The 24,074-nt window shown below is 36.2% G+C and overlaps 1 protein-coding gene across 3 annotated transcripts in view; it reads right to left on the bottom strand.

Annotated features, from left to right (window-relative positions):
* LOC139968741 (cadherin-23-like) overlaps positions 1-23,751 on the bottom strand; it is a 115,120-nt gene extending 91,369 nt beyond the window's left edge. For 2 of the 3 annotated variants that reach the window (XM_071973079.1, XM_071973080.1), the window contains exons 1-17: positions 23,680-23,751; positions 19,359-19,461; positions 13,245-13,340; positions 12,266-12,423; positions 12,016-12,063; positions 11,303-11,404; positions 10,756-10,872; positions 9,816-9,974; positions 8,697-8,931; positions 6,874-6,986; positions 6,120-6,314; positions 5,013-5,135; positions 4,631-4,807; positions 3,751-3,938; positions 3,385-3,514; positions 1,622-1,710; positions 681-768 (exon numbers count right to left, since the gene is read on the bottom strand). In XM_071973079.1, the coding sequence (XP_071829180.1) occupies positions 681-768; positions 1,622-1,710; positions 3,385-3,514; positions 3,751-3,938; positions 4,631-4,807; positions 5,013-5,135; positions 6,120-6,314; positions 6,874-6,986; positions 8,697-8,931; positions 9,816-9,974; positions 10,756-10,872; positions 11,303-11,404; positions 12,016-12,063; positions 12,266-12,423; positions 13,245-13,340; positions 19,359-19,416 (2,076 nt within the window). In that variant the 5' untranslated portion in view covers positions 19,417-19,461; positions 23,680-23,751. Of the gene's footprint in view, positions 7-680; positions 769-1,621; positions 1,711-3,384; positions 3,515-3,750; positions 3,939-4,630; positions 4,808-5,012; positions 5,136-6,119; positions 6,315-6,873; positions 6,987-8,696; positions 8,932-9,815; positions 9,975-10,755; positions 10,873-11,302; positions 11,405-12,015; positions 12,064-12,265; positions 12,424-13,244; positions 13,341-19,358; positions 19,462-23,679 lie in introns of those variants that run through there. The other variant, XM_071973081.1, reaches the window with a different exon arrangement.
* Between the last annotated feature and the right edge of the window lie 323 nt (positions 23,752-24,074).

The raw sequence follows: 24,074 nt of genomic DNA, 5'->3' as shown, positions 1-24,074 counted from the left end.
GAAGAATGAAGTAACAGAGGATGGAGCAGCTGAAACGAATGTAAATGATAAAAAGAAATTTGTTTGTGGCACAAACAATGATCAGGTAGGTGATGATGAACATATTGATGATGATAGCAGTAATGTAAATGAAGGTTATGGTGATGATAGTTCAAATTTGATGGCATATCAGAACGTGAATCAAATTTTTTGCGGGTTCGGTGAACTCAAATCGATCAGCATCGACTTTCCCTGTTTCTGGCATTCATCTGAATGACCTACCTCCCAAAGACTCAAATGAAACAAAATGACAAGGAAACTATATGTAACACCTAACATGCACATTATTATATATTATCATATATTATAATATATTATATTATAATATATTGTATTATAATATATTATCTGATAGTCACAAACACACACACACATATATACAGATGCAAATAAAAAATATGTGTTAAAAGTCTGAAGCAAATCTGGAAGGAACTTGAATACTGAAAACACGATCACATCTGGTACAGATAGCAGCTCTGCTGGTAGAGGGCTTGAATTGTGACCCTGAGGTCATGACCTCTTGGTCACAATGCAGATGCACCTGTTTTCCAGTTGTTTCCCTCTCAGAGCCGCAGAGTGACATTTAAGTCAGTTGATGAAATGAAAACATTTTCCTTTTTAGAGAAGAAAATCAAACTAACCTCGCCATCGGACACGATGACAGTTGCATTATACTCTCTCTGACCTTCAATGTCAGCATTTAAACTGCTCTTTGTGGTGATTTGACCCCTGTAAGAAACAATGTTATCGTTTATCTTTTCTTTTATTTGCTGTTTACGTTTCAAGGTTACTGTACATGGATAGAGTGTCGTGGTAAGAAATCGTTCCTGTATGCAATCATATATATGTTTGATTTATTTCACAAGGCTGAAGATTGACTTGATCGAGTCTAAATATGCTACAATTTCCCTTTATGTTTTCATTATTTATGACAATGTTTGTTTTGCTGTAAAATGATTTTTCAAATGGGGAACCTCAAATGTTGTACACCATACCATGCATGACCTAATAATGGCATCATTGCTTTTAGTGTCAAACATACTGTTAACATTCTACTTTGAAAATATTAAAAAAAGAAAAACAAGGAGAAGTATATAAGATTTCAGATCCCATTGCCACTATGACATCACAGATTTACAAAATGGCAGCTCCCAGAAATGACATTTAAATTAGGATATCTTCCAAATGGTGTGTTTCTTATAGCTGTTTGCGGGAATGGGGAGGTGAGGGGATTGTGCTTCACAAAAGATCTCTGTCATATTGGCCATAGATAATGGTTGGTTTCGTGTCTCCTTTAAGCAGGAATAACTTCCAGGAAGATTTAATCATTTCTTTGGGTTCCTAACTAATATGTCCAGCAACAAACTACCTCAGTTATCACTTCTCTTTCTTGGTTGTCAACTGAGTTACGAAGTGATGCCCTCCACATTATGTTCAGAGATTTTTTTATTCGTAGAATGACCTCTTTTTTTTACATTTTGTAGTACATGGTCCATGTAAATCACTGCATACCACACTCCCAGTGGTATGAACAACAGCAAAATGATCAAACATTTAAACTTTAACTGGCAAATGTGCTTACGTTCCTGTGTCCATTTCCAACGGAAATCCAGAAGACATTTCGCTGAGAGAATACTCAAGTAGTACTGCATCTGCATCCCTGTCAGTGGCCTGTCGGTTAGAAAAAAAGAAGGCTAGGCTCTATGCTATCCAATTCCCAACATTGTTAGGTCAGTGTAGGCCGCTATTTATAAGGCTACTAAAGACAGTAGTGCCTGGCTTAACGTTAAAGGCTACTAAAGACAGTAGGCCTAGCATAATGTTAAAGTAGTTTGCATGAACAATTTACTAGGACTAGGAGGCAAGGTTAAGTTCTTCAGATACTAGTTTTTGATTTCAGAACAAAACTCAGGCTGTATAGAAGAAATCCTTTGAGGCTTAGGTGATTCTGAGCTGCATTTTTCTAGTAAAATCTGACCATGTTCGGACAGGTGATATTGTTCCTCCGGTGCGATCGCAGACTCACACACGATCCTGCATGAAAGTAGCTTTGACAAGACGCCTTACATATACAAAGAACATAATCGTGTTTTAATCAAGGTAGCTGCATGGCTGTGGCAGTGCTAAATATATACATCATCACCTCTCTCTGGACATTCACTTTGCTATTAGTTCCTATATCAAGATCACAATACATACATGGGCATTGCAAAGAACATGAAGAACATAGCCTACATGACGCTTTTGTGCCTGGGTTTAATGAACACATAATAGGCGATGAAAGATGGGTTTTAGTCGTTGTGTCTCCTCCTGTAGCAATTCCCGGAATAGATTTATCTACAGCAAGTTTAATCTTTGCACATATGAATACTATAAGGCATATTTGCTCTTAATTGTTAATATTAAATATTGAGGGGGTAATTATGGAAATTTTAAGGTGGCAGCCGTCAAAACTGTAAAGATATTTACTTTGCAATTTTTTTGTCATTTTGTTGTAAAATGTTGAAATGATTACATCATCTGAGGCTAGTGTTAACTTGATCAATATTTGTGCAAATTGCTGGTTTACAAGTTTTTCATTTAGATGATAAATTATTCTGCAAACTGTTTAGTTGACGACACTTTGATAAGTAATCAGTTTTTGTCAGTTTGCCTCACAATAATTAAACTTATTTCCACACTTATTATTAGATTCAAGGAATTTGTCGTTTTGTTGCAAATTGTTAATTTATTAACTGTTTGATAAGAGAAAATTGAGAGAACCACGTTTGCAAAGTTGTGAGAAGCGGATTCTAGCTGCTAACAGTTTTATTTTATTCTGTTTAATCTAGTTTGAGGAATACATTATACCCCAACCAGATATGACCAGTTTTCTTCAGTTTGCCATTCTATGTCATTAATAATGTTAAAAACAAATTGTATTTCTTTCTCCGGGATCAAGGTCATTTTGTACCGCATAGGTTAAGTGAATTTGGCAACTGTACTTTAATGAATGTCACTAACTCCAAGTATGCGTGTTTCTTTTTGATCCACTTTGTGACACCATTTAAATATTACAACAACAAAAATCCTCAATTACAATTACAAGTTATTTTCTTCTTTATTTAGTTTTTTCTTCAAGTTGACCTGATCTCGATAAGCCTTTGCGTCTGTCAGGTCTCCGGCCTTCACTGCAATTTCATACATTTGACTCTTCATCTTGTATAGGCTACATGAATTATTTATGTTTTCCTGAACATATTATTTTTATACGTATGTTAAAATATGTATTTCTCAGTTGTGGATCAATAAAAATAAAATAAATCATAAATAATCGCTTGTTTGAAGAACTTTTATTAGGCCTACCTGAACAGTAAAAACAGTTGTGCCGACTGGGGTCGACTCTGAGATGTAAAGAGTGGCGGGGAATCCTTCCAAGACTGGTGGGTTGTCATTGACATTCGTAATTGTGATGTTAACAAGTACTTCGGCAGATCTGTGTCCAAGATTAGACAGGTTGAATGTAGGCAAATATATGATTGGTCCATATGATGGCCAAATTTAAACACATGTGTGTGTGAAGTTGGAAAAAAACATATTTTCAGTCAAATGAAGCTGCTGATAATTTTCTACTTGGGGATTAACAGGATTAATATTGCTTTAACATCAACCATAAGTACGATTGGAATGCTCTTGTGGACTTTTGGAGAAAAAAAAGGGTACTAAGTTTACCTTTCCAACTCTGTCCATCGTGTATCGATTGCTTTAACCATCAGGTTGTATTGGTCTATTTTCTCATAGTCCAGGACCCCAATGACTGATATATTACCACTGACTTTATCGATATTAAAGTTAACGTCCCTCTCATCTAGGTAATATTCGATTTCTGAATTATCGCCATCGCTGTTAGTGGCGGATACCTGAAAAACAATCCCACAGATGCAAAAGAAATTGACATCTTTGAAGAATATTAAACTGTTCTGTATACACACTCCTCCATTCAGTTACAACATTGTGGTAATGTGTCAGACATTACAGCCATGCAGTTGTTCATGGGGAGATCTGTGACAACCGATGTCAAGACTGCCTATAGAAAACAGTCCTCCTTAAATTCACTCGAGCCTTAAACAACTAATTGTTCACTTGATAGCACAAACTACCCCAAGTTTGGCTCAAAAAGCAGGAGAATCGAGTGGTATTTGCTATAGGCGGGGAAGATCGTACTGAGCCCATCCATTTATACCATGCTGAAAGGTTACAGAAATAACTTTCGGAAGGTTTTTTATGCTTCTTATCATTATTCACAGACAAAGTGGTGACTCAAGTTCATGGCATAGTTAATTTTGACAAAGTTTGACCATTATTAGATTTCTACCATAAGTGATGACCTAAATTTAGGAAGAAACTAACAACACCAAAAATTAAAAAATTTAAAAAAAAGCATATTTTTACATTTAATGAATCATGAAGAATGGTAACGATTGTCGATGAAACAGCTACTACCATCATTGCGGTGCCGCTATCAAACATATCCAAACAGTTGATCTGGTTAATATAATATAAAACAAATGTTTTGGAAGTAATATTTTATTTATGGTATGTATATACCAACCTGCAGCAAGAACCCTTCGTAATTTTCCTGGATGGTTTTGTCGTAACTGGGCTCATCGAATATAGGATCCAGTATGTTTGTAGTTGTTTCAACGACCAGTATGTCGATGATCACTGTCGCTCCAGCATCGTCAGCATTGCATGATGAAATATCATATAATGTATCAAAAACTGTTATCTAAAAATAGAAACAAAAGGACGAGGTTTTTTAATAAGTACCATCATCAGTGCTAAGGTCAAGTGGGGGTTCGATCCCTATTGGAAATTGTTCAATTTCATCCAAGGGAATGGGAGCTTAGAGCTTACAAACATTAATACCTCCTATCCGAAAAGGATTAAGGTTATAACCACTGATAAGCTCAAGGTAAAACAGTTTCACCTACCGTAACATTTTCACTCTCCACAGCGGTAGATTCATTTACTTTAATCCAGTGCAGACCATTGTCACAACCGGCGCATTGCTCCAAAATGAAGAACTGAGATGTAATTTCTAAAGTTTCGTATTTCTGTAAGAAAGCAATGAATTTATTCATAAGTAAAACAGACATTGCAGGCTTGAATATTATTACCCCATCTTCAGGACGTTTATTGGTATGTGTTGCAAGGTTTAAGAAAAATCAACCCCCCCCCCCCCAAAAAAAAAAAAGTTTCATATTCTTAACTAACCAATAATCAAATTTTGTCACAGATACAACGATCAAAAACCTTAAAAATTAACTGGGGAATTCATAACAAATCTTGAGTCAGCAAATGCAGTACAAAACTGAGTCAGTGCAAACTTTTGGAAATTCAATGAGCTTGCTTTGTTAAGTTTGAACTCCATTATTGTAACAATTCTGGAATAAATCAAATTAAAGTATTAACAATAATGAGATTAATTAAATGTAAACTCAATCTCTGATTTTAAACGTATCACATTGGGCTTCTTCTACTTCTTCTCCTTCTTCGTCAAACTTTATAGCAAAAAATATACACAACTTATGAACAAAGAACAGCTAGGCCACGTATTTAAAGACAAAAGATAAAGCGCATGCGAGAAATGGTTCAAGAAACTTTAAGGGATTGGTGGAAAAATCCTACACTCCTTGAAACAAGAAATAAACTAGGCAAGGATGCAAAAGGAAAGAAAGTACAAAAAATAACAACAATCCTAGTAACACAAATCACACTTACCCCCTCTACTTCTCCCATCACATCTCCCATTCTCTAACCTGGGCAGTCAAATACAAACTCTAATAGTTAGTCCCTACACTGTACAGTAACCCCTTTCCACCCTTACCCCCACCCCCACCCCCACCCCCACCCCCACCCCACCCCACCCCCACCCCCACCCCCTCAAAACAAAATGACTCAAGTTCCAAGGAAGACTAATTATATGTTGCAAAACATGTACCACACATAGAATATACACCACCTATATTCAGAATGCAGTACATGCTTTGAATACCAAAAAAAAAAAACAGTTTCTTAAAAACATCCATAATACTCACAAGTTCGGTATCAATGTCATTTATGCGGATAGTTAGCCAGTTCTGTCTGTCAACATCTGAAACGTACGGCTCCCCTTCTACAAAGACACCTTTCACCGAACTTGCCACGACGGTGGGGCATTCATCATTAACATCTTCGATGTCGATGGTCAATGGTGCAAAAGCAGTTTGCCGATCATTGTCTTCTTCCTCTGCCTGAAGAAAATAGAAATACACTTTGGTTTTGTAATTAGCCCACAGAGAGGATATACAAATATGATGAACCATTTTGATGAGGAACCTGGACGAAACATAAATATCCCTTTAGCTATTTACTTGTATACATTTCTTACATTCAACTATACAAAGCATGTGGCATCCTTCATGAGATAGAAGGTTAGGGCATTTCACTATGTAGTTTATTGTATAATAGGCTACGACAAATCCAGACATTGGATGCAACACAACAGAGACTATTAAAGTAAAGGGCCAAAGGACAGGTCACGTTGAACACCTACAACCACAGGGCAAGCTTCTTAATTTATTTATTTGTTTTCCTCAAAAGTATACAAAGTGGAAGAAAGTCTTACATAAAGCTTAAAAGCTTAACAGTGTGGAAGACTTATGTATGGAAGATGTATAACAGTATGGAAGACTTTAATGGGGTTTTGAAACCTTTGACCATTTAACAATGTTAGAATACTGTATTTCCATGACTATTAATAGAAACATAATTTATAGATGAAGTGCAATCAATTTTACAGTTTTAAATTACCTTGATGCTAATGTCACAAGATGAATGTTCCTCATAGTCGAACTCTTTAGTAATACTTAGAATTCCCGTTGATTCATTGATTGCAACGTACGAGGTACAATTCCATTGGCCGTCTGAAATAGAACAAGAGGTAACCTTTAATGTCCAAGGGACTACTGTTTGGATCCCTTTAAGGGCACAAGGAATAAAAATTATACTATAACAGGGCAATGTCAACACTCAAGGAATGATGATGAATCTGGTACTGGATAGCATAAATATGCATGGTCAAATGCATGGCCTTCCAATCATAAGGTCCCCGGTTCGAGTCACTCCATTATTAATGTATATCGTGCAGTTATAGTGTTGTTGACAATTGACAATTCATAATCATGGACGTAAAATATAAATCTCATCAGAGACTGACTTCGGTCAGCTTGCGGCTTTGATAAGCCAAAAAAATGAGGCTTATTCGCGAGTTCCTGCTTTCAGGAGGATCTAAAAATACATACAAAACAAAATTAATTTTTTAATTTTTAAATTTGCAGAAAGAAAAAACTTGTGCCACCTGTAACACATGTTACCATGTTACGAACACAGCGCAGTAGTTAGTGATGCACGGTTGTGGAACATGAACAGTAGTTACTGTACTAGCTATGAGTATTGGCTGTGACATCACATCATGTATATGATAACGGTCTCGATGTGTAGAGGGGACCGGTGTTGAGAGTAAACAAGCTTTTTTATACAAGCTAACACGGTCCAAATTACGAGGCTTAAAGCATTGAAACTTACTGGAAAAACATCACACTTTCGAGATGAAATGTTAGAAATTATTAGATTCTATGAAATGATATCATTACCTCGAAATTCTTGATATCATTTAATCGAATTAACGATATAATGAAATATGACGTATTACCATATCATGGATTCTGCCAAATAAATGCCATTAAATAAGTCTGTATTTCGTGATATATGCGACATATTTGATGATATCATGAAATGGAATTAATGATATCAAGAATTCGATTTAAATATGGTTCAATTCGCGAGATTTCAGAACATAATTCAGATATCTGAAACTGTGTGACGAAGTCTCACATGATACAGATCGAGGTTCAATGTACTAGGCAAGGGCGTAGGAACCGGGGGGGCTGGGGCGCCAGCCCCCCCCCCCCCCCAGTGAAAAATATGGGGGAGGAAGTATCATTCCGCCCCCGCTTCGCAAGTCAGAAAACCCCCTTTTCATTTCCAAATGAGAAAAAAATCTCATTTGGAGCACCAAATTGCATCTAAGGCCAGGTGAAAATGCAAAATTATTTACAAAATGGAGTGGGTGCTATATTGCACCAAATTGCATCTGAGGCCACCTTGAAATGCAAAAAAAATCCAATGGGGAGGGGGACGTCCCCTCTCCTTAGACCCCTCCCCAGGCCGGCCATCAGTCTTCAGCCCCCCCCCCCCACTCAAAAGTACCTTCCTACGCCACTGGTACTAGGCCCAAATAATATTGACCCACGCCATGCTTGGTTATACGCTGTTGTGATATAAATACTTTTGCAAATTGTCCACAACACCATTTGAATGACTGCAATGTTGGCTCGGCCTAACAATTCTCGATGTCATGCATGGACAAGTTTGTCAACTTAAATTGTTTTCCTTAGTTTAAAAAATATGAAGTCTTTCGGAATGTTTAGGTCACGAACAAGGTGTCAAGCCGGTGTGGGGGGGGGGGATATTGACAAAGTGTGTGTTTTGTTTTATTAGTTTTTTCTATGATGTTTCATGTTTCAAATTACTAGAGATCGTTTTAACTTTTATTTCGACCTTTCATTTCTTACCTGCAGCTTCTATAGAGTAAAGTATCGTTTCGTCGATACCTTTATCTTGGTCGAAAGCATTAATCAGTGGAGAGGAAAGAAAATTTTGGGAATTCTCAAGTACCGTTCCTTCATAAGAAAGTGGTTCAAATACAGGGGGTTGATTGTCCAAATCTTTCACTTGGATTAAAAGGGTAGAGTTCACGACTTCTTCGGCACTGTCAAGTGGGTTATTACAGGTTCCCTTAAAGAAGCTCTGAAAAGTGGAATGCAAATATGAAAAAAAATCGGGACTTTTATTTAAGATTGTGACAAATTTAGCCTGTGTAGAATTATGTGCCAAAAACCAATTAGGAACTTAAACAATAACTATTTCTTAAATAGCGACCATAATTGTGAAAATTAAAGTGATCGATTAACAAAGTATATTAGATTAATTTTTCGAATTTCGAAATATATAATCAACATTCCCACGTAGCAGATCATAAAGGTATAACTGGTTTTAGGACAAATAAAAACCTAAACATCAAAAAGAGAAGAACAACTAGAAGACGTTATACAACTTAACCATGGTCATTGGTAACTTGTCACACCTACACACCAAAGTGTGCACAATTCAATCAATCTCTCCTGGGGCACCACAGTGCACCACAACCACGTGTCCCCCGGGGGACATTCCATAGGGTGCAGCCACAAACCGGCGCACGCAACTATTTTTTTTACAAGTTACCTCGTAATTCCCCATTTATACACCTGGATGAAGAGAAACAATGGAGATAAAGTGCCTTGCCTAAGGACACAACGCAATGATCTGGCCAGGACTCGAACCTGCAAACCTTAGATCACAAGTCCACTGCCTTAACCACTTGACCACAACGCACCCTCATGTGTAACCTGAACGTAGAATATCCAACCACGGTGCACCAGACGTCTCATAATTATGTGGTATGCATTCCGGGGGATACCACAGCCCTCCAAATCGAAGGTAGGAGTGATTTATAAAAAATAAAATAAAAAGTGGTTCCCAAGGACAAAACGGACCCTAGTATAAGAGACAGACACGGCCCAATTCATAAAGCACTACCGGTATACTTAGAACGTTAAGCCATGGATTACTTAAATACATCATGGATTACTCACGTAAATTCCAATAGTAATATTATAAATCGATTGCACTTCGTAGTCGAAAACGTAGTCAGCCACCAGATATGGTCTTGCATCGTTGATATCCTCATCTGCGTTGATCTTGGAGTCGTAGCAAGGCATCCCATTGTCTTCGTTCACCAATTTAAACGGCGACTATTCAAATTCAAGCATATACACACATATATATATATATATATATATATATATATATATATATATATATATATATATATATATATAAAGATATAGATATATATAGATATATCTATATATATATATATATATATATATGCACATATATATATATATATATATATATATATATATATATATATAACTTGATAACTTGATACATCTTGTTACAACTTACAGTTGTGCATGAGGTCATTGTTATAGATTCTAAATGTTTTGGGGGTTTTTCTCTGTAGGTTATATCTAAATTTCAACTTCCACCTTGAATGTGCCATATTGTTAACGTTAAACATTCATTGATATTTTTATCAACTATTATACCTACCTTAGTTAAAGTTTCATTCCTTTTTATATACCTAATCAATGATCAAGCAATAAACATAAAAGAAGAAAACAATGTTGTCAGTGTCCAGTATGACAACATACCTTTTTTTTGCTTCAAGTTCACTGTGTTATAAAATGTAACAACTTATCGATTAATTTACCATTATTTCTGTTTACCATTGGAATATCCTGTCAAGGAAATTTATGAACATGGGAAGTGGTATATAGTGAGAGTTTTATGTTTACTTTCTGGAAGCTTACAAAACTACATGCTTTTCACACACCCCCCCCCCCCCCTCCCCTTTTGCAAACAAATAATCCATCTGATATAAATAGCGGAGACAAATGGATTAAGGTCTAAATTATCTAACCTTAAATAAATTTGATACGATACATTGCTAATCATACTGTGACTCACCCCTGTGTCATAAATTTCGTATCGAATGATAGTATCGCGATCGAGATCAAAAGCATAGATAGGCTGGGACGGCAGGATTTGTGGATCTTCTTCACGTTTGCTTGTATATGATAGTAACTGCAATGTTAGATAAAGAGATAATTTATATATATATATATATATATATATATATATATATATATAGATATAGATATATATATAGATATAGATATATAGATAGATAGAGGGGGAATATGCGAGAGACATTAAAAATGTTTGAATAGGTAAACTTATAAATTTGTTTGGATCCTTCATCCGAATTTTCATTAATTTAGAATCATTAACGCACGTGATCATCATCATCATCATCATCATCATCATCATCATCATCATCATCATCATCATCATCATCATCATCATCATCATCATCATCATCATCATCATCATCATCATCATCATCATCATCATCATCATCATCATCATTATCATGATTATTATGATTATGGTTATTATTATTATTATTTGTTTTTATGATGATTATTATTATTATTGTTATTATTATTATTACCTCAGTCACCTCGGCTGGGCCACTATTCGACGAAACAGTCAAGCTGTGATCGTTCAAATTGTTAAACTTCACGATCAAGTTTGGACTACTACCAGCAGAACACTGCATTGGAAAGGAACATTAGAATGATTAGCATTTGTAAATAAATAAAAAGAGTAGGAAGCAAACAGGAGAAGAAGAAAAAAATCTCTTCATGAATTATCTAAATTAGTTAAATGTCGTTCTTTCAGCGTCATGGCGAGTTTTCATGACTTACAATCACTGCATTAAAAAGATAACAGTTATATATCAAGACATAGCATTATAACTATATAGTTATGTTATGATAATTGAGTACCATAAACTGATTATAACATCATTAACTAAACCTACAGTACATCACTTCTCCACGACTAGTACCACACCGATTACTCATTGAATTATCGATATACCTATGCAAATTACATATCAAATTACCTTTTATTAATCGGTCAACAACATACTACTTGCATGCAAGAAGGACCCTATGGTCACACAGCTTATGTACATTATTATGAGCGATTAAAGTGAACACTAGTTTTAAACAAAAAAGAGCTGTTACTCTACTCTACTATCGTAAAGTTGTTATGAAGATTAATTCTACTGAATCAATTATTAAAAGGATTTATTAATCTACCGCGAGTTACTATGGTTTCATGCAAGGGCTTTAAAGAAAAAGAAAGTTGATTACTAACCTCCTTCCCACACCTTAGTTGCATAGTGGTTGAAGCGGTGATGTCAATCTACAAGTATACCACACACACACAAGAAAAAGAATAACAGGTATTTAAAGAACATGAATTTCTATTTATATCTTGGTAATAACTTTTCATTGAAATGTGTAGAGCTGTAAGCATGTCATGATATTACCATGTACAAACTGTTGTTACTTAAAGTTATATTGATACTGAATATTAAGACTGTTAATATAATTCCATCACTTACGTCAATATCATAGTCCACAAACTGATTTAAGGTAAGGTTTAATCCGTCCATTCGTAGGAAAGAAATCACCTCAAGATCTACCTCAAAAACGGGTGAGTTAGTGACTACCAAGGAATCAACATCGCAGTTACTTACAACAAATGTTGCAATCACCGTACCTGAAGAAATGATAAAATAAAAAATGTGAATATTAAAATTACAAAAAAGAAGAGTTTGCACACAATGGAAACTTGTAGCAGAAGTGTCCTCAAAAAAAAAACCCAGAGCAGGCGAAAAATGCTCTTGAATATAAATGTGCTTACTTTGATCAATCAAAGTAGAGTTATATATAAATAATCTTGCTTTGATCAATCAGAGTTCTACGATCTTACTTTGATCAATCAAAGTTCTACATAAGTGACCTTACTTTGATCATCAGAGTTCTACATAAATGATCTTACTTTGATCAATCAGAGTTGTACCTAAATTGTACCTCGCCCCGCCCTCCCATCTTCTAATCATTTTAGTCTTCATAACGTGATTTCGCAAATTAGATTGTAGGAAAGACGTTTCTGTGATATAATCAAAGTTATCTACGACCTCTTGTATATAATATTGTTTTTCGTATTGTTTTTCAGAGGTAGTCCAACAAGTACAACCTCCTCCCCCCCCCACCCCCAAACACACACACACACATTTATTAATGAAATCACTGTTGCTTGCAACGACTACGCTTGATTACAAACATTGCATGGCATGCCACCAATCACATGGACTTATTTCCTAATGCTATATAGTCATGTCACTTATCGATGAAACCAAAGGCAGTTGTAGGTAGAGTCCATGTAAGTGTTACGTCACGGGTTATTACGTCACGCCTTCGTCAACTAAACTAAACCAAATCAACTGTAATATTTTATATATCGGAGCAGGACATGAAGCCTATATGGCTTATTTGTTGAAACCAGAGACTTTTGCTAATAAGATTGTTTTAACGAACCATTGGGAAGTTCCTCATCTACATCGAATACACATGGTCTGCTACCCACTCCACCGCTAGCACTGCAGTCGATTACCGGTTCGGTGCACTGGCAGTCTGTAAAATCATAGATCGTGAATAAAAGAAAAAGAACAATTAAGTTTGCAACTTCAAAAATATCCCATCTTTCTTCAAATCAATTCAGTTTATTTATCTATCAAATCAATTATGCAGTATGCAAATACCATGGTGGGAAATATCAACTTTAACCGACAATAATTGTAATAATGACATTTATGACTGTTTTCGTACCAAAGGCTTTCACTGTATTCACTTGAATGCTAGATCCCTCACTCCTAAAATGTCTGAGGTTAGGCTGATTGCCTCTGAAACTAAACCTAGTGTTTTTGGCATCAGCGAGAGTTGGATTGATGACTCTGTTACTAACTGTGAAATTGAAATTCCCGGCTTTTCGGTGATTCGCAATGACCGTAACAGACATGGAGGAGGTGTCTGTATTTATGTGAGATCTAGTCTAGCTTTTAATCCCAGGCCAGATTTACATGAGCCAAATATTGAAGCAGTTTGGGTAGAGATTCTTCTACCAATGTCAAAACCCATTATTGTTGGTATTTGTTATCGGTCTCAAACCCATCTAGAATCTGATTTCACCAATAAGTTGGAGCATGTTCTGACTAAACTTCCTAATGACTTTGATGTTATAGTTCTCGGTGATATTAACATGTGTAGTATCAAGGCAGATGATAAGTATAAGAACTACCAAAATATTTTGAATATGTCTGGTTTCAAGCAGTTGATATATACTCCTACTAGAGTCACTGACACATCATCCTCAGCCATTGATCATGTTTTATGTAACAATATGAAAAAAATCCAGCAATATGGGGTCATACCATATGGTATAAGCGACCATTACATTGTTTATTGTACAAGGGGTAACATCAAAACCAAGTTTGATTCCCATAAAGGGGTTCAGATTAGGTCCCTAAAAAAGTACAATAAGGAATATTTTGTTGATGAGCTGAAAAATGTTGACTGGTCTTCTGTTTATATGTCTGATAATGTTGACGAATCGTGGGTATGTTTCCGGGGTTTATTTACCACTGTTCTTGATTCTGTGGCTCCAGTTAAGGAAGTTAGGATCAAAAATCAGTCTGATCCCTGGATTTCAGCTGAGATTCTCGAGAGTATTCGTGAACGGGACAGTTGGTTACTTAAGTCCCGGGGGGATACCCACTCATCTGAAAATTACCAAATGTACCGTAAGATGCGCAACAAAGTTCATAATGACATAAGAAACGCCAAACGTCATTACATGATTGAAAAAATAGACGAATACAAAGACAAGCCTAAAGAGTTATGGAAACATCTCAAGACTCTTGGCTACCAATCAAAGTCTAATACTTCATCAAATACTGTTTTAGATGTGAATGGCGAAAAATGCCATGATAAAAAGGATGTTGCTGATCATTTCAATCATTTTTTTACTCATGTTGCATCAGATCTTGTGAATCAACTTCCAAAGCAAGAGTTTAACTCGTACGATGTGGATTCACCTGTTTTTAAAAATCAGTATAAGAGTGTTGTTCCAGATTCTTTCCAGCTTCAAGAAATCAATGAGGAATTTGTCCTGAATGAGATCCATAGTCTTGACATAAGTAAAAGTACTGGTCTCGATGGTATCCCAGGGCGTTTTATTAAAGATGCTGCTGAGGCTATTACAGGCCCCATCACACATATTATTAATGCTTCTTTAAGATGTGGTGTTGTTCCTCATGACATGAAAATCGCAAAAGTCATTCCTCTTCATAAAAAGAAGAGTAAGCTTGAAGCTGGAAACTATAGACCAGTGAGCATCCTCTCTGTTGTGTCAAAATTCTTAGAGAAAGCTGTTTTCCATCAACTGAACGATTATCTGGTTAACAATAATCTCATTTACCAATTCCAATCTGGTTTTAGAGGATCATACTCAACCGACACTTGCCTTATTCATCTGCAAGATCATATCAGGAAACAAACTGCCGCTGGTAATTATACCGGCATGATCTTATTGGATATCCAGAAGGCGTTCGACAGTGTAGACCATCAAATTTTGTGTAATAAGCTGTCCGCAATGGGTGTCCACAGTACATCAATTGACTGGTTCCAATCTTATCTTTCTGGTAGACGGCAAGTTGTTAGCATAAATAGAGTTGAATCTGATCCTCTGACCATCACTTGCGGGGTGCCTCAAGGCAGTATATTGGGCCCCATTTTATTTCTTTGCTATGTAAATGATATGCCTAACTCCATCAATTGCTTGCTTTTACAATATGCCGATGACAGTGCTTTAATTTACTCTGACAAAGATCCTAACAATATTAAAAAAAATCTTTCTTCTAACCTGGAGAGTGGCAATAAATGGCTCGTTGAAAACAAATTGTCGTTACACATGGGTAAGACCGAGTTGATTTTGTTTGGGACCAAACGTAAACTTGGTCAGTATACTGACTTCTCAATTATTTGTGATGGTCAACTGATTAAGGCCAAACATTCTGTTGTTTACCTCGGTCTGGAATTAAACCAATACCTTGATGGCGAACAAATTGTTCTTGGCATTATTAGTAAAACAAATTCTCGACTCAAATTCCTCTACAGGCAAGCTAATTATTTTAATCAAAATATGAAAAAGACCATCTGTACAGCCCTTGTTCTTTGTCTGTTTGATTATTCCATCTCATCTTGGTATGGAGGTATTTCTAAGTACCACGCTCGTAGATTACAATGTGCCCAGAACAAAGTTGTCAGATTCATTCTGGGTAAAGATTTTTATTACCACATTAACCATGCTGACTTTAAAACTCTTGGTATTTTGAACATCAACACTAGGGCTGAACAGCTTCGTCTTAATCATGTTTTTAATGTTTTCCATGGTACCTCTCCAGTCTATATGAGGGAGAGTTTTATTAGAGTAAATAGTGTTCATAACCATAACACAAGAGGTAGTAGTTTTAATTTTCAACTTCCCAAAATTAAAACGCACTGTGCTGGGTCTTTTTATTACAATGCAATTAAAAACTGGAACAGGCTACCTGAAAACATAAAATCCATCCTGCTGAAATACAATTTTAAAAAAGATGCCAAAGCCTACCTTTTAAATCATATGAATGTCTAGCTTGTAAATATCTTTCTTTTTTACAGTGTTTGTATGCATGTTTTAGTTGTTTTAATAGTTTATTTCTTATCTTTTGTATTTTATTGGTTTTAAGGACCCCTTTGGAAATAAGCTTTTAGCTTAAAGGGTTATCCTTGGCATGTTATCTTCTTTTCGATGCATTTAAGTTTATTCCCTTCTTGTATTTTAAATGTTTATCTTTATGTGCAATTTTTTGTTTGTATGCAGATGAAGATTGATATCTTGCCGAATAAAATCAAATCAAATCAAATCAACCGAATTAATAAAATAATATTAGAGAAATATCAAAAGTATGAGAAATACAGAAAAACCTAACTTTGTAACTGATATGAAAGGAAACAAGATAGGAAGTTAAAAAAAAATCTTATTCAGTGTTTGGCTATCAGAAGAAACCAAAAGAGAGAAAAAAATGGGGAGGGGAGAGGGGGGAGAGGGGGGTAACAAAAGAAGAAAATGTAGATAATCCAAGCAATGCTTATAACATTAATAGAAGCACAAACCTTGCTATAGCAAGTATGATAGCATGCATCTAAGGTTGATCTTGAAAGAATTTATATTAGGAGAATTTTTAATTGTAATTGGTCAAGAAACCCACATTTCTGCACCAGAAAAGTAAAAGCATATATATTTTTCGAATGGGGGGGGGGGTCGTCTGCTCAGTTGTAGGTTTAATCTTATGAATACAGGTTGAGCTCGATCCTTGTATGATACTGGTGTATATCAAAATTATAAACAAAACAGGATAAGCAGTATATAGTTAGGAAATAAATTGTTTACAAGGCGATACATGAACAGTCTCCTAGTGTGCAGCATGTGTATAGCCTTTAAACAGACACTTTATGTTTAGCTTTTGAAACAAAGGGGGAGAGTATATATGTTCAATAGCATGTATATTCATAGATGATACGTAACACACGTTTTTGATGAATATGCAAATTTTGGAAGGGGAAACGTTACATAATGATATTTAATGTTCTAGTGTCCAATTCGTATTCAGGACGAGATTGAAAATTACATTTGGGCTGAACTGCCAGAGTAAAAAATTAGACTACCAATCACAAAATTCATAATATTAATCTGTCAAACAATATAAGCAAAGAAGCAAAATATGATATGCAAGAACAATTAAGTAATGATATAATAAGATTGCCGTTTTGGGACGGTGTTGAAGGTGACATTTATACTCATTTTATAAGTCGATCTTATAGAATGACTTGTCTGTTCAGTGATTTGACATCACCTGCCCGATATAGGCTTTCCTTCAATGTATATTTGGGTATGATAAGACACCACATGCATCCACTGCAGCTCCAGCCCATACTATAACTAGTGAGGTGTAGTGCCAATGATATATATAGTATACGTCATAGCTAGGAGCATGGGCGGGATTACGGGGGGCAAGAGGGGGCATTTGCCCCCCCCACTTTTCCCCAAATCTTAGTTCACTTTTTTGTCGTTTTTGCAGACAAATGTGCACAACCCTAATCGAAATTATTCCCCCACAACAGCCCTATCAAATAGGCCTATTTGTTTCGAATCTAAGTCGAATTTGTATTTAAGATCGTAACATGTAGCATGCAGAATAACTGGAGCTGGAGCTAGCACATGGTTCGCAGCACAGGTTACGAATCCTGGAGCTAACACACTAGCGATTCAATTCTGCATGTGATGAATCCGCGGCATGTGCTACAGTGCTAGCTTCAGGAATTGATTTTCAACGTTGCTGCTCTACTGAATGAGTTGAATAACTAAATCCAGAGAAACGATTTACGAAGGCCAGATTTGCATATTGGGTATATCAATAATTAAATTCAATATACTGACACATGACACCCCCCCCACACGGCGTGTCATTCAACAATATGCAATGGCAATGCCGATGTAATTTCTTTACTGCTCGAAATCACCCCTCCTCGACTTCGGTGGCGACGGAACCGGTTGACTTGAGGGGCTTATCCCCCATGAAAAAAGTGGGGGGGGGGTAAGGTATGTCCAGCCCCAATATTTGCCAAGTGCTCCAAGAAGTGGGGAGAATTTCGAAGTGGGTGCTGAACATATTCTTGATCGGTCCAAATGCACAATATACTAATAATTTTAGGGGAAAGAACTGTCTAGATGCGATTTATTGTTACCAGAGGTGTCATTTTTGCTGATCTAGGATTTCCTTTTTGCTTAAATTTCGACGTGCCGCGCCAACTGATGGTGGTGCACCGCCTAAATAGTGACGTATAAGCTTCAGTTGTACATCACCATATAAGTTCTTCTATCCGTCCTCCCTAAATTTCAACACGTTCATTAATTGTTTAGATGCAATTTAAAGCCTACATGGGTGTTAATTTAACCGATCTAAGGGTACCTTTCATCGAAAATTTCGACGCTCCTTGCCAACCGATGATGGCGCTCCGCTTAGATAGTGACGTATAACAAAAGTTGTACATCACCATCTGACCATATGTTCTACTAAAACAATAATTAACTATCTAGATACAAATTGTAGACATGAGATCCATATTTCAAGGACGGGTACATGCAGCTTAGAGCACTCGGGAAGTGCCGTTTCCGGCCATCTGGAGGGTTTGTAAAGCCAAAAAATTTCTTGTACGCTCCGCGCCAACCGATGGTGGCGCTCCGCTTAGATAGTCTTGCTGGCAGGTTTGCCCCCTCACTTTTACAACTCAAATCCCGCCCCTGGCTAGGAGTGTTAGTTCAGTGGTTAACACCGGGGCCTTTCAATTATAAGGTCCCCGGTTCGAGTCACTCCAAGATTAATGTATGTCGTCCAGTTACAGAGTTGTTGACAATTGACAATTCATAATCATGGACGTTAAATATGAACCTAAGAGACTGACTTCGGTCAGTTTGTGGCTTTGATAAGCCAATGATGGGCTTCTTCGCGAGTTCCTGCTTGCAGGAGGATCTAAAATACATACATAGCTTACCTGCCCAGTTCACATACACTGCCAAGAAAACGACAATGGCTAGCATTAGCCGTCTCATCTTTACGTGTAGTCCTTAGTATAGTTCAGATGAGGTATAATAAAGCTGGGAAACGGAGAAAAAAAAACAATATTGTGGTAATCGACAAAAGGGGGGGGGATGGAGACGATGTGCTTGTATGAGCATTAATGACACAGATTCCAATGCAGATCTTTTTAATATTACTCAATATTTAGAGTATAACTTTGGAGAAAATTAATAAAACATATATATATGGGGACCTCTATTTTACACAGTCTTGCTCCATAAACGTCATCGCTGGATTCGGAAACCATCAATATACGTTTATATATAGAAATATATACATATAAAGATATAAGGAAGTTACCCACACATACTAACGTAGCAAGCAACCGTGTGACAGTATAGTTTTGACACACACAGACGCAAATGTTGTACGTTGGTAGACTTGCCCTAACACAGTGCCGCATAGAACATATCAGCGCATAGGCCTATACGCTATAGTATGTTTCTTATAATTTATAGTTCGTCTTATTGAATGCATGGACTTTGCTCATTATTAAAGGATGCAAACGATCTAAGGCGTCATTAATACAAAGATAACGTTGCTTTCAGATGTGTAATAATGTACACGAATTGTAAGCATAAAAGATAATTATGCAACATCTCTAGGCCTATACAATATTTACTACATTGACACATGGCACTAGACAAGCGTACATGTATTAGACTGAAATTTACAAAGTTAAAAGAAAAACATAATTTGGCTTCAATGTGCTAGGAAGTGCAATAATCATCACGCATATTCAAAATGGAACCCTTAGTTCACTGCCACAGTTTGGGAGTTCTCAGTTCTTCACTGAGAAATAGTATAATTGCATATGCCTACTCGTAATACAACTTACCTCACTGTGTGGAAATAAATATAGGAAGTTCAGGGCCTCCATGAAAGTAATACTGTAAGTTTTCATTTTAAGCATGATAACAATTTTGGTGCCATTTCGTGTCTAGAATGGTCTTGAATGATGACGAGGCAAATGTACTTGATGACGTCACAATTCTGTAGCCACCATATTGAAAGATCTATCAACAAGTTTTTTTTCCTCAAGAAATCATGTGCTGTCTCGTATTTTACATTAATGTTGTAATATGTAAGTTTAAACGTCATCAGTACTGGACCCAAGATGAACCCTGAACAAGAAGTAATTGTAACTAATTACTATCAGTCATTAGCCTAGATAGCTATATGATTATGATGAGACTAACCTTACTTCAATTAAACAGAGCTCTGCGAATAATTCCACTCTGTTTGATTGATATCATGTGTATATGTCACTTCATATAGAATACGGATACCTTAACAAGTCTAAATATCATTGATAATATACTATAGAGCCAAATATGGCTGTGTTTAAAATGTCCCCCTCCACCCCCCCCCCCCCCCTCCGCCTTCCTATTCATCAGCTCGTACGCCACCCGCATTCTGTGCCAAAATGTTGCTTCGTTAGCAAACATCTTTTAGGTAAAGGTTCTAAGTTAACGAATGTAGCGAATTTCTTCGGCCGACTCAGATATATTGTGTCAGTCGGTCGACGGTGGTACAAGTTATGTTGTACGTTTGATAAAACTATAACCGTGTAGCTGAATAGTACTTTGAGGTTAGTTATGCTAATGAGGCAAATTGACTCAGATGTTAACTGAACTTGACTTAACGAATATGATGAGGCCCAGAGGCCCGAGGTCAACAAGGGACTATAAGCCTTTATAGTACAAAGATAGCATTCACTACACAAAAACATAAAATTTCATCCATGAATGTCAAGGAAACTGTAATCTAAAAATAAAACATAACATAAGTCAGCAAAGTTTATCTATTCATATATTACGATTTCCTTGTTTCGGTAGAAAAGAAGTATGACCATCACGTGCTATGAAATGACGGAAAAGCTCTTGTTACTATTTATACTAGTATCGTGGAATCTAAAGAAACAAATGGAAACAAAGTTGGTCTTAAAATGAACATATAGGTGGCAAGAGTTCCTCTTTCGGTAATATCACCCAGTTAGGACATATCTTGTTTTTCACGTTATGTGATTGCATGTTCCTCTTTCAAGGCGATTTTTAGTGACAGTATATATGAGTAATATGATATCCTGTTTCCATCAGATAAAGGTTATGACCTGTTTATACTGCCAGTATGAGTGTTTTGAAGCATGATATGAGAGGATGTATAGAGTGGTATTAGCATTAGAATTAGATAAAGGTTAGGACCTGTTCATACTGCCAGTACGAGTGCTTTGAAGCATGACATGAGAGGACAGTATACAGTGGTATTAGCATTATCTAATTGTCCCCGAACTGACAGACTGGTAATACGTCACGTAGACACTGTTAAATATTGAAAGCTATCAACACAAAACGATAAACCAAGTGGTCGCTTATCGTCGCTGTTGGCTAAGATCATATGTAAATTATTTCATTTATTATTCATATATTCAATGAAATTGTGATGATGCATTGGATTTAGCATTGTAAGTCACAAGTAACACCAAAACTTATGAAACTTAGCACAAAGTTTATAAAATACATAGAAAAACAAAAATTAAAAACATGTTAAATATTATTCTATTAAAACCTAATAGTTGGAACAACAAATATTCATTAGTTAGATTGGGTGGTAAGGGTGACATGAAATCACAGTGATTAGCTCAACTCAAAAACAAGTGCGGTTTTATATAGGACCCGCAAAATCCAACTATCGCCGTTATGATAGAGAACTTTGTGATGCCTATAACTCCATGGTGGTACTGAACCCAATGTCATCATATATAGGTGATGTTAACAACTGAAATATTTTAGGTTCAGCGGTCTCTGAAACGGCTTTAACTTAAGTTTTTAAATTCGGTACGTAGTGAAATGTTGTATTATTTACAGAGGCTTGATTTCTAGTGTTAAGACTGTCATATGTTATGCTTACAATTACTTTTTACAAAATTTTCGAATTGATTATTTGTAAAATTGATCAAATGTTAGTCTCATTTTTGCAATTACTGACGAATTATACTCTCTTCTCACGTTTTATTTTCACAAAAATGCAACAACTTTTTGCAAACTGCTCTTTCATTCGCTCATTGAAAGGTTTTTTTCTTCTTTCCGAAAATTTGTTGAAAAGTGAAAGTTTAATTTAACATTTGTTACTATATTGTAACAAATTAGAATCAATATAATGACCGGGAATTAATCACCAAGTCGTGTGGAGTTGATAAATTTCACAGTTTGTTGCAAATTGTTAATACATTCAGTGAACAAATAAATCATATTGTTGAAGACTACTAACATATTTAAGAATGGAATTTGAATCGCACAGCTAACCGTTTTCATATGCTGATATTTCTTTAATTGTATTAATATTAATATATATTGATTATACCAACAGGGCAGCGTCACCAAATTCACTATCTAGTATTCACGTACACCAAAGAATATCTCTAAATTGTCGTACAAACATAATTGAGGATACACGATAAGATCATGTTAACAACGAACCCCCCCCCCCCCGACCAATAGATGATGCTTCTAGCTAAACCATGGTTGTCAGCAATGGCTACTAGTGGATTGGGGGGGGGGCATATGGCTTATAAGAAATAGTTTTTTCGCTGTTTCGTAATATATGTATATGGAAAATGAACAGAGCAAACGAAGTCCCGGTGACATATACTCGCCCACTGGCCTATAAGAAGGTCTAAGACTGACGAGGCCCACACACTTATACTACGCCTATCCCACCCCTACAATGCCCCACCCACCCGCCCTTCCATGTCCAACCCACCTCTTAGCTGATATCATGCATGGACCGATGATAAACCATATCAACTCCCTGCATGACCGTAGTGCCACTATTTAAGCTTGAAGCTAAAGTATAGTATTAAGTATGAGATCAAACATCGCGTATGCAGGTTAAAAATAATATCTGAATCACTTTCAGTTTTGGCAGGAGTAAAGCATATTAAAGAAAGCATATTAATAAAAGCATAAAAAATTTTAGTTCTAAAGAGTAAACCAATAACGCATCCAGAATGGTTGACTTTTGGATGATCTCAAATATACGACTCTAAATCGGTTTTGACTAAACTTACAGTAATTTGTAAATATAGAATATCGTTTTATTACAACGTCCACCGATTAATGCGTGGGCGTGCAAAAGTGGACTTGACTGGACCATTTGAGTATATATATTGTATGATATTATTCTGCCTAGAGAGAACGGTTTTGTTTGCTGATTATGAAACAAAATTGGTTTACCTCAAACGGTTCTTTCACTTTTCCAAAAGTTTTTCACCCAACGTCTTGTTGTGCAACTCGGTTTGCTGTGTGTTAGAGGCAATTCGCAAAGGTGGTATAGTTTTGATATATGTAAGACAACCTATGGACTTTGGACAGAATTTTAAGTTGAATTTTGTTTGCCTTGAAACGTTGCAATAAGGATGCATCAACTGGGGGAGGGGTAGTGTGGAACATGACACATCGTGGGTATAATCTCTAAAAGGGGTCAAAACTTAATTCTTGACTTATTTCTTTACATTTGCTTTTAATTAAGCGTGAAATGATGAGTTCATACGTTATTTCTGTCGTGAAATCATCAATGTTGGAACTGCTTCTATGTATGTCGAAGCATTTGTATGTGTTCTTATCTGGTC

The sequence above is a fragment of the Apostichopus japonicus genome, chromosome 6 (assembly GCF_037975245.1).
Source record: "Apostichopus japonicus isolate 1M-3 chromosome 6, ASM3797524v1, whole genome shotgun sequence".
In the NCBI taxonomy this organism is placed as follows: domain Eukaryota; kingdom Metazoa; phylum Echinodermata; class Holothuroidea; order Aspidochirotida; family Stichopodidae; genus Apostichopus; species Apostichopus japonicus.
This window is presented reverse-complemented; position numbering and strand designations above follow the sequence as displayed.